General features: G+C 40.7%; 1 protein-coding gene across 4 annotated transcripts in view; it reads right to left on the bottom strand.

Annotated features, from left to right (window-relative positions):
• The window catches only part of ephb2b (eph receptor B2b), a 135,146-nt gene that overhangs the window by 12,433 nt on the left and 110,504 nt on the right, over positions 1-12,209 (bottom strand). For 2 of the 4 annotated variants that reach the window (XM_077528828.1, XM_077528826.1), the window contains exons 6-9: positions 5,707-5,831; positions 4,176-4,338; positions 2,652-2,760; positions 668-732 (exon numbers count right to left, since the gene is read on the bottom strand). In XM_077528828.1, the coding sequence (XP_077384954.1) occupies positions 668-732; positions 2,652-2,760; positions 4,176-4,338; positions 5,707-5,831 (462 nt within the window). Of the gene's footprint in view, positions 1-667; positions 736-2,651; positions 2,761-4,175; positions 4,339-5,706; positions 5,832-12,209 lie in introns of all 4 variants that reach the window. The other 2 variants (XM_077528827.1, XM_077528825.1) reach the window with 1 other exon arrangement.

Genomic DNA, 12,209 nt, shown 5'->3' on the forward strand with positions numbered 1-12,209 from the left:
ACAACGTAAATTCCAACTAAAATGCTAAGTAACTAAATTTGACGGAAAGTGTCGTTGGTTAACGTGGAACCAACTACAATATTACCTTTCAAAAACCCAGTTGACCTCCAAAACATGGCAAAAAAAAAAAAAAACAACGAAGGTGCTGTTCAAATGAAAACAAATGGCAGCATTTCCAATCGGTAATTTCTTCAACGCTGACGATCTTGAGGATTTATTCTCATGTTATTCCCGCCATAAACTGCACGGCGGAAGCTTTACATGGACTCGCCGAGCCTTTTGAATATTTTATCAACGGCAAATGACTCGCGTGGCGTTATCCCGTTAATGGCGCTATAACATGAGTGAGGGGGCTGACCTAATTTCCCAACAATGGCTCGAGTTAACGACGACACCATGAACGACGCACGCCGATATGGCCGTTGCTTAAAACCCTCCCCCCCGACAACAGGCGGGATTACTCGCCGGGGTGGGGCGGGTGGTATCCATGGAGACAGGTGTGTGCGTGTGAGGCGTGATCGCTGATGGAGACGACGGTGTGAGACGGTAGCCATGGTGACAGGTGTTGCAGAAGTAGGGGAGGGGCGCAGTGTTAAATGCAATAAAAAGGGGGGCCTACGGGGATGTGTGTGGAGGAAGGGGGGGGGGGGGGGGGTCGGTTACTCACTGTGGCCACTGGTGTAGTGCTGCAGCTTGTCCGTGTACTCGGAATCGGCCCTGTCAAAGCCACGCCTCCTGGGGGAGAGACAAAGAACTCTAGTGCTGGTGGATAGACAGAGAGGAGGAAGGGGGGGCGGGGGCACATCCCCCCCCCCCCAATGGCACATCCACAGTTTCAAAACTGTGAGATACTTGACAGGCTGTCAAGTGTATACTTTTTTCTTCACGTACTCAGTGTGAGCTGTGAAGCTACAAAGGCGAGTGAGAGCCACGCTAAAAGGAAAAACAACACAAGAATAGACACGGAGAATTATGAGCGAAGTGGCGACGCTTCGTGGGATTCAAGCTGGAATGCTTTGAAGGGGGAAAAGTGGTAATAAAAAAAAAAAAAATGGTAATTATAATTCCTCGTTTACATGAATAAGTAACAAGTTGTGTGGTCGATTACTATCGGTCGGATCATTCTGTTTGCGAGTCCATTTCAATTTTGCTACTGTGTCAAGTTGTGACCAGAATATCTTGTATGCTTTTTTTGTGTTATTTTTGGATAATAAATACATTTTGTTTTGAGTTTATCCTGAATTCCTGCTTTGCCTTCCTGTATTTGTATGCACCTTTTTGCCGCCACCACAACCAGTCAGGACTGATTTAATAAGACTCCCCAATGCAGCTTCTAAATTGCATAATAACTCTAACAAAGAACCACCAAAAAATAAATAAAAATACAAAGCTCTTCAAGTGGCACCTTATTGACCAAAATTAAAATGTGGTAAATGACGCCCTACATTTCAGATATTTGTTTGTAAATAAATAAATAAATAAATAAATAAGGGCGGCACGTTGATTGCGTGGTTAGCACATCCGCCTCCCAGTACTCAGGACTCGGGTTCGAGTCCAGGCTCCGGCCTCCCTGGGTGGAGTTTGCATGCTCTCCCCGTGCCCGCGTGGGTCTTCTCCGGGTACTCCGGTCTCCTCCCACATTCCAAAGACATGAATGGAAGGTTAATTGGGCGCTCTGAATTGTCCCTAAGATTGTGATTGTGAGAGTGGATGGTTGTACGTCTCTGCGCGCCTACTTCCAAAAGCCAGCTGAGATAGGCTCCAGCAACCCCCGCGACCCTTGTGAGGAAGAAACGGTCAAGAAAATGGATGGATGGATGGATGGATAAATAAATACAATTCATTCCACTTCATGTTTGTGTGGTTGACTCACAGCAACAAAAAAATTCTCTCTCTCTCTCTCTCTCTCTCTCTCTCTCTCTCTCTCTCTCTCTCTGTGTTTACTCCTAAACAAATTAACTCCATGAGGAAAGAAAAAAAAAACACATAGAAAAAAAAAAGAAGCTCCGCTTAATAAGAGTTGATTGTGGCGGCGGAGCATCTTGCGAATATCAAAAGCCTCTGTTGTGTCACAGCAGAGCAGCTGCATTGAAAACGTTGACAGTCGCTATGAAGTGTTAATGAGGATGCAGTGCAGCCGTTGTCACACTTTATGTGACACATCATTGGGACCTTTATGGACCCCGAGAAGAATCTGGAATAATAATCAGGCAGATGTGCCGGAGTCAGCTGCAGACTTGCGACAGAACTCCTCCATGGATTTCTGCCTTTATACCAGATCCACCCCCCACCCCAATGCATTTGTATTTTAAGCAGTTATTATTTTTTTTTTTTACTGTTTGCGGGCATGCCCGGCCCCTCGTGAATAGTGGGCGGTCCACTGTTTGAACAAAGAAGACCGTCACGGCTGCTCAGTAAACTGCAGAATATTTGTCTTTTTTTTTTTTTTTGCAGAATATAAAAAATATATCAATAGTTTGGAAAACTAACAACTGGCATAGACTAAATAGACATGGAAAGTTTTGGCCCAGCATGAGCATTATCATAGAAATGTTACCTGTTACTATATAGTGTCGATACAACAGATTGCGGCTGACTCATACATCATAAAAAAAACTAATAAAGAGACATTTGATGGGTGAGAGGCTCACCGATTGCACACGATGATGATGACAACCACGGCAATGAGGAAGACCAGGCCCGCAGCTGCCGAGCCGATGATGAGGGGAAGCTTCTCGCGGATGCTGCTGTTGTATTCGGCTGTTGGGGACAAACAAACACATGCATTCATTCATTCATAGAAAAATTTACAACTGTATGATTGCCACATTGCTTTTTACAAGAAGAAGGCGCTAATTGTTGAGAATAAAGGGGTCATTTTAAAAGAATGATGTCATTATTACAAGGAAAATTCCTTATTTTACTGCAGAGTAAAACTTTTACATGAAAAGTGAATTTTTTCAAACACAAAACATTGAATATTAAAATGTCACGTTTAAAAAGAATAAATAAGAAAGTAGTCATAATTTTTTTAAATGATTTTTTTACTGTTATTTTATTTTAACATTTATTTTTTATATTATATATTATATATTATATTATATATTATATTTACATTTTTATATTTTATATGAAATATGTTGTCCTTCCATGAGAATAAAATGTAATTTTATGAAAGAATATGTTAACAAAAAAGAAAAAAGTGTGACATTTTTTACAAGAAAATATTTATTAGCTTGTTTAATTTCAATTTTCTTTTTTACAATAAATGTTTTTATTGTAAAAGCTTATTTTTTAGCTTCCTTTTTACAAGAAAGATGAAAATCATGATGAAAGAATATGCTTATAATTTCATGAAAAAAGATTTTTTTTTTTAGAATACAGTCCAAATTAACTTTTAACATAATTGTATTGTCAATTTGAACGAAAGTAGTTGTAATTATTTATTCTTTCAACAAGGAAAAAGTTATTTTTACAAACGGAATGTTGTAATGATAAAAAATAATTTAGAATTTCAAGTAAAAAGTTGTAACTTTTACAAGAAAACGACTGGCTTGTAAATTTCTAATCTTGCTGTTTTATGACCGAGTACATGTTTAACCACTGAAGACCGTCAAGCTTGTCCTGCAATCCCTTTGAATGCGTCCGACCCGAGGGTGACATTAAAGTGGACATGAAATCCATCCCGCAAGAATCAGCTGCTAAACAATAAATAATACCGTTTGACTGTAAAATCACCACTAAGAAGCTTTTGTGCTGTGTGTGCGTAAGTTGATGTATGACATTCCGGGCTAATGGCGGTCCTGGGAACTGCGGGCTGAAGGAAATGAGCTTTTCAGAGGGAAAAGCCACGAATGGTTGTAACATTAACCTACATGAGCGATGTAGTGTAATGAATATGTTCCTGCTTCTGCACAGCGGAGAGAGAAGTGGAGAAAACTGAGAACTTATCCTTCATCCAAGACTTGAAGGCAGAAGGCTGCTATTGGCTATTAGCATTCACCGCGTATACATGACCACAACATAAGGCTAGAACCAGGCATTCGTGCTTTCATTTTCTCAAATACTGAATTAAAATATTTCCATTCTACATACATCCAAAATAACGGTGTTCCAATATTTTTGGAAGGGAGTGTAGTCCTGATTTTTGAATTCAACTGCTTTCGACTGCTCACCTTCCGTCATGGTCTGGAAGTACAGTTTGCCGCTGTAGCGTCCGAAGCCGGCGACGGTGCGCGCTCGCACCTGGAAGACGTAGATGCTCCCCGACTTGAGCCCTCTCACCACCGCCGTGTTGGTCTGGCTGCGCACCGCGGTGGCGTTGTACTCCGATTGGTCCTGAAAGGGGGAAAACGATGAGTTTGTGTCTCTCAATGTCAACATCAGCTGGAAAGTCAAGGTACCACTTTGGAGTGACCATCCGAACCGTCTCATGTGAGGACGCTGACACGTCTTGAGCTGCTTCCCATCAGCCCGGCCGTCACTCAGCGTGCACTCGTGGGCCACAGCGGGGGGCCCCGAGACGATCGTTTTGACAGCCCTCCCCTGTCTTGTACGCCTACGCTTGTTTGTATACGTCTGCGAGTGCACGTGACTGCTACTAGACTGGGGGAGTTCCTATGAGAATGAATACTGCTTGTGTTTAAAAAAAATAAATAAATAAAAAACCAGACAAGCAGTCAGTGCAGCGTTGTTTCGCCTACAAATCTCTTGGGCAACTCTACTGCAGAGCCGGTGTGGTTTCATGTCTTCAGTGATGTCTACGTGAGGACACTCAGCAATACACTTGTGGGCTGCACAATCTAATGGGATCCACTAGGAAATAAAGTTCTGTCTTTACCAAAGTAAAACTTCTGGATTTGTTACATGCATTAACATGCGATTGGCAATTAACTGACTTCAAGTGATAACCGTCATTGCTCAGTAGTAAAGTTGGTGAATCATAAATGGATTGCATTGGTTGAGGATATGAAGAAGTGCGACATGTTGATCAATGCGGGCTCCGCTGGAACCATGTTTGGGCCGCCCATGTTTTATACATAGACTTCTTTATTTATTTATTTTTTTTCCCCCCAGATGTACACAGTTTTTGAATGGCAGCTGTGATCTGATCTTTATTCTGTTAGTGCACCAACTCGTGGCCGAATGACTTTGAATTTGTTATGAAAGACAATGCAGCACATTGAGCTTCCCCAAAACACAGGAAATGAAGTTCTGAATGTCCTAAAAAGCACTTGGGCTGTAACGATTCCAATTCGAATATTACCTTTACTCAGTTTTAGGTGTTCATCACTTAACCAGTAGATGGCAGTCACGTGACTAAACATGCCCAGAAGAAGACAGGAACAGGAAGTTTTTGATCTCATGCAGCTAACAGCTAGTTCTACCCTTATTTACTCGTCTGTAAGTAACTTTAAGGACACTATCACATGTGTAATTGAGGTATAATGATGTATGTGTGAACTAAATGGTAGTTAGTGTTTGTTCACCTTAAGCGGTAATCGTTAGCAAGCTAATCTAGTGATGATTGCGATTGCTAACCGTTTAGCATAGGCTAATTTTGTTCAATATAAATAAATTATTTAACAAAACAAAAAAAGGCGGGTGGGGGGTGTTATTGGATTATTCAATGGAATAATCAATATGAAAATAGATTTAAAAGAGATTCAATCAATCTTGACAGCACTACATTAAATCATTGTGTACCTTTTCATAGTATTGCAGCTCATAGTCCAGGATGACGCCATTGGGCTGGTCCGGCTGGGACCAGGAGAGGGTGATGCTGTCTACACTGCGGCTCACTTGGTGCATGATGGACACTGTGGACGGCGCTGTGGGCAGACAACAGTGAACACAGTGACATCATTGTTGATCCAAACACTTGCACATAACTTTTTTGATTGTCGTAATCACCACTCATCATGCACTTCTGGCAGGCTCAAACAAACAGATGCAGAGAGGCATTGTTATTTCATGTAGTTGTTGTTGTATTTTCCTCTTTCTAAATAACAGCTTGAAGCGCCGTAGCATCGGTTTCCCGTACTTTTGAAATGATATGTTGTGGAGTGGCTGCACAACCATCAAGAGTGAAATTAAGTTGATCTTGTTTTCTGCCTTATTTGTGTGTTTAGCAAAAACATGCAAGAAAATCCCCAATGGCTGCGATACCCTTACACTGTCAAAGTCAAAAGGTAAGCAGAGCTGCAATGAGTTTCTAGGGTTGCACAGATTACTGTTAGCGTTAATGAGCAGCGCACACTTGATTACTTGGCGAAGTTGTTGATGCTGTGAAAGCGGGAAGACATTTTGATTTTGTGATGTGAGGCAGACATGCCAAGCACTAATCCCGCCGTGCTGCCCGTTTATTACCTGCACTCATTTTAAAACTCTCCCGGATGTGAAATCAGCTCAAATGTCAATTCCGTAACGATCTGTCGGGACTGATGTTTACCTCACGGTGGGTGGCCGGTGACCTGCAGCTCTGCGCGCTACAAAACGCCAGCACGTCAACGCCTTCGACGGCCATTACGATTAGTTCAGGGCGCCGCAGGTCAGCGTCAAGCCAAGGGAGGCACAAGTTGAAAAAGCACGTGTGAGACACATACAACGACGGCAGGGGTGTCGGGAAAGATTTATGGATACAAGTCAGTCGGCATGTTCACCCACACGCCCTACCGAACGCTCCCCCCAGAGTCCCTGGGACATGTGTCTATAGAGGAGAAAGCAAAAGAATATGCACACTTCTAAAGGCTATAATAATGAACAGTGTAGATCAGTGGTGTCCAAACTATGGCCCGGGGGCCATTTGCGTCCCGCCGTCCATTTCTTAGTGGCCCGCGACATATGCTAAAAATGGCATATGACTCAGTTCAAATAAAATAAAAACAAAAATGTTTGGAGATGGTCAAAGTAAGAAGGGAAGGTGTCGAAAAAAAACAAAACAGGTGCTATTAAAGGTTATTTTAGTTAACTAAAACTAACAAAAAAAAAAACGTTTCGTTAACGAAATAAAATAAAAGCAAAGATGCTTTTTAAAAAAAGAATACTAACTGAAACTACATTTTATGTTTACAAAACTAACTAATATAAAACTAACTATAATTATAGCAAAAATGTCCTTCGTTTTAGTCTTTGGCAATTAATTTAATGCATGAGCCTTTGGGGATTATTTGAAATGTGATTTTTAGTAGATTTATTTTGATATAAACCGGAATAATGGTGTTTTTTAAATATTGCGCACAAGTAATACACATAAAAAAAACTAAAACTAATACTGAAACTAACTAAACTAAAACTAAGCCATTTATTAAAGAACTAAAACTAATACAAAAACTAACAGAACCAGCCTGAAAACTAATTAAAACTAACTAAATAAAAAAAAACAAAAAAACTCAAAACAAAATAAAAACTAAAATGAAAAATTCCAAAACTATAATAACCCTACTGTCATATTACAAATAAATTGGTTTATATACTGTAGCATTTTTCTAAATATGCAAAAGCACAAATAAATTATTTGTACAATTTTTAGGACTAAACACAATTTCTCTTCATAACATTATGTGGCCCTTGCGTCCTTTCTTATTTTCTGGATGTGGCCCTCAAATGAAAAAGTTTGGACACTTCTGGTGTAGATGCATTTGATGGGTTTCACGGGCCTTGCAATTTGCAGCCTTTGTGTCTAAAGGAAAGCAGCGACTAAGCAAAGTGGCTCAAGGCCGTTAATAAAAAATAAAAAAAAAGACCTAGTAGTTCTGTATCATCTTGTAGAATGATGATGGCGGTCGAGTGGTGTTGGGGAGGGAGGAGGGAGGGTGAGATGTATGGAGAGATAAACAGACCAACTATTCTCCAAGTGCTTATCCTGTCCACCAAAGCGTTAACATTTTCATTTTCCCCTTATCTCACCATTTGTACGACTCATGATCAATAAATTAGTGGGCATCAAACCCAAGAGACGACCTCATTCCTCGGCCGCTTGTTTGCAGTCACCTGCCTAATAAAGCAATCAGTCCCTCTTCAGGGAACTCACGAGTATCCCGTTACGGATGCACACAACCTCAAGACCAGCACATGGCCGCATTTCCATTCAACGCACGCACGGCAACCCGATAGCGGGCCAAAGAAACAAAGGCGGCTCGTGTGTTGCCATACATGGTACGGACGCACGCCAATTGGAGAGTGAGGAAAACACAGCGCGGCGACGAGCATCTGTGTCAGGATCCGAGACGCTCACATAATCGTAAACAGGCAAACTGTAAGCACGGGGCATACTTGATATCTGCGTAAAATAAGTGGCGTCCTCGGTTTAGAAATGTTGCGCAATGAACTCGTTAGCATGGAGCCCCAGACATGACATGGAGGAAAACAGTTTTATAAATTGTAGCCACTAGAGAGATACATTAAACCACACTGTTTGCCAGTGTTAACACATTCATTGCCAGACCAGCAAAAAAATGCATAATTTGACGTCTTTTTCCGTCAATGGCAGTGAATGAGTTAATGACGACGATCTAATGCGAATAGCAAAAATCCATTAGTACGTATTTGATACCCGTCTAAGAAGGTTTGTAACTGCCTAGGGATGCCGCAAGATGCTGACAAAGCCCTTTTTTTCTATTGGACAAGGCTTATGCGGGTCAAATAAAATTGTAAAAATTTACAATTGTAATGGCCTAGACATGTTTTTCACATAAACACATTTCCTTTTATTAAACTTTTACAACTGTGTTAGTTTCGGTTAGTGACCAACTCGGTTACAATTACCGTAATTTCCGGACTATAAGCCGTGACTTTTTTCACACGCTTTCAACCCTGCGTCTTACACAACGATGCGGCTAATATATGTATTTTTTCTGACGGCCGCCAGGGGCGCTCGAGCAGAAAAGATAAGAGTGAGACAGGTGGAATATATGTGTCGAGGAAGACGCAAGTTTATGTAACTTGTGCATGAATAAAATGAGCATGAACAGACCCTCATCATGGAAAATGCAAGAAGTCTCAGTCTCGGTGACTTTTACCGGTATGTTATTTTTAACCAGCCCTGTTAGTTACTACCGTGTTGCTGTTGTGTTACTGCCGCGTCACAGGCACTGTTTGGAAAGAAAAGCTCAGGAATATTATGAAACCTTTGAAAACTCGTTCTGTGTACCGTCTTTCTTTGTAAATATCTCATGTTTCAATGTGGGCACATGCGGCTTATGTATGGTCAAAATGCTTTTTCCTTTAGAAATGTACTGAGTGCGGCTTATAATCAGGTGCTGAAATTACGGTACAAGTTTGAGTCAGTTGGAAGAACGGAACAATAAACTGAGACCCCACCACAAGTTGTTGCTTTTACTGTATTCCTAATTTACCCTCTCTGTTGCAACAAAAAATACACATAAAGCACCCAGTTCCATTCTATTAGTAAACAAAAAGAATAACGCAAGAAGGTTTTCCGACAGTTTTTTGAAATTGAAGGCTGTCTCATCAAGGACGGTCACGTTCTTCAAAGGGGAGGACAAGCTGGCTGAATACAAGCGCTCTATTCATATTCCCCCCAAATTAATCAAGTGGTGATAATGGAAAGGACAGGGATTGTAAGTTCAACTAATTAAATTAGATGGCTGATTTGGGAAGATAAATGATGTTCATGAATAGGACCGCGGGTTTGCCACATCCTTCGCCGGAGTCAGACATGAGGGCCTGCGAGCGTTAGAGAAACACTAACACGCTGGACAATTTGTTCACTTATGAATAGATTTGATTCGGGGAGAAAATGAGTAAATATAATACGATTCCCTCCTGAGCTTTGCCCTGACTGTTTGCCATGGAAGAAAAATGTTTCCATGTTTCTCTATTGCCTCGTTTTGCTGAACGGACAGCGGACAAAAGCACGAAGGCTTGTGGCCATTTCGAACTGCCCACGTGATTGGACAACGCTACTTGAAACAGCAGTGAAAAAGGAAGCTTTTCTCAAAAGCTTTTTCAGAAATTGAAAAATTACCCAGTAGACTGGACATAAGTAACATTTCTGGTGTCATTCTCCCATTAATCCAGTGCTTCTCAAATAGTGGGGCGGGCCCCCCCTAGGCTCCATCAAGGGGGGCGCGTTTGACTTCGGAGAACATGCCTTTTTAATTTTTATTTTATTTATTTTTTACTGTCCTAGAATGAAGTGCAATTGCACCTCCACTACATTAGGGGGCAGTGGCGCTCTCATTATTGGCAGAGTGTGCGCAGGGAGCATTCGCTCGGTGGTGGAGGGGTTTTGTTTGTACTGAGCATGCACCCTTTGCACACAGCAAAAAACAAATCAGCACAAATTATTTTATATATTTTTGTTTAGTAGGTTAAAGTATTTTTTTTTTATATTGTGCTCCCGAGTTAATGTTTGTGATCAGTTTGAAAGCATTATTAGTTATTGATTTTATGTAATTTTATTTTTCCGTTTCATATGGTTTGACATGGTCAGTCAAAAAATGTTTATAGTTTAATTAAGGGTTTCATTTTATTTTTGGATTTCAGATGCACTTTAAATCTTTTCTGTTACAGTTAATGAAGCTATTCTTTGTTGTAAGTTGGTCCATATTTCTTTCTTTTTTTTTTTTTACTCTCATACGTTAATACGGAGACAGTGTTATGCAGTTTTATGACAGAAAATAATTGAGAAGCACTGCATTAACCCAAGAGCATAATGGAATTCTCCCAATAACTACATTAAGTATAATATTGAGTATAATTTGTAAGACTTGTTTTTGTCTCTATATGTGGCTCCGTCAAAATAATGTGTTATACAAAACCGGTCCGTGGTGCAAAAAGGGTCTGGGATGCCATATTAAGAGCCTTTAATCAGCTGTCTGCAAACATGTGTCTTCTACTTTATTACACGTTGTGCAGCGCCCTGCTATGCTGTGATTTCGTTTGGGACCGTGGGGAGGAGGGAGAGAGAACAGGACAGACTCCATAAATCCCTTTTCCTTTACACAGTAAAAAAAAAACATGTTCCTCCAAAGTGCAATAAGGTCCAAAAGGTCCCAAAGCAGCTGTTCCTCGGGGCTCTGCTGCTGCCTCTCTCCTGGGCTGCCATCCGTTTATGAGCGCTGTATCAGGAGCTCCTTAGCGAGAAGTCCGTATTTGCATGTACTAAGTTGTAGCGCTCTGGCAGCCCGCCCCGTTTCCACAGCTGCAAAGTATTGTGGCTTTTACATCGACAGCAATTTTCCAAAGTGAGCTTGGAGTTGATCAAGCTTTAAACCATCTGTAGGGGAAAAAAGATGGACCACCACCATCCTCTTCAAATTATAAGCCCATTCTTAAATGAGCATTTTATGGTCACTGGGAGTGTATCGGTGGGTTTGCAGATGCTCGGCAGACAGAGGAGATACATTTGTGAGACAGATAAGGCAGCTTACCCTTCTTGGAAAAAAGAATCTAACTTTCTTCGCGGTCAAAGAGGAGATTATTTTATTTTATATGGTAGATTTGATGCGTAAATAATCGTAAAACAATGTACTACGGGTCTTGAAAATCAGTCAAAATGCTCTAAAAATGGCTCGCACTCAATTGTGATGAGCGAAAATGGCTGGCCTTGGATTTCAGACATTAACTCTTTGACTGCCAAACGTTATCCAAAAAAAACCCCAACGGTGCTAGCCGATTTGCAGCATTTTCACTCATCGTTCAAAGCAAACAGAATATTGTGCAGTATGACGACATAAATATGGTGGATACTAGGGGTGTAAAAAAAAAAATCGATTCGGCGATATATCGCGATACTACATCGCGCGATTCTCGAATCGATTCAATAATCGGCAGAATCGATTTTTTTTTTTTTTTTTTTTTTTTTTTTTTTTTTTTTTTTTTTTTAGGATTCACACCTTGAGCATGGAAGAATGTTATATGAACGGCACATTAAGCCTTAATATTTTTATTTTAATGCTGTTCAAATGTGAAACAGATTGCAAACTGTTTGTGTACAGTGGCTCACGGTTATAAGCCTCAAGTTTTAGATAAATATATTCATACAAATCTTACAGTGTACATGTACAAATTTACTGATAGTATTTTCTAAATTTGAATGGAAAAAAATCGCAACAATCGACTTATAAATTCGTATCGGGATTAATCGGTATCGAATCGTGACCATTCGTATCGGGATTAATCGGTATCGAATCGAATCGTGACCTGTGAATCGTGATACGAATCGAATCGTCAGGTACTAGGCA

This window comes from Festucalex cinctus, chromosome 8, assembly GCF_051991245.1.
Source record: "Festucalex cinctus isolate MCC-2025b chromosome 8, RoL_Fcin_1.0, whole genome shotgun sequence".
In the NCBI taxonomy this organism is placed as follows: Eukaryota; Metazoa; Chordata; class Actinopteri; order Syngnathiformes; family Syngnathidae; genus Festucalex; species Festucalex cinctus.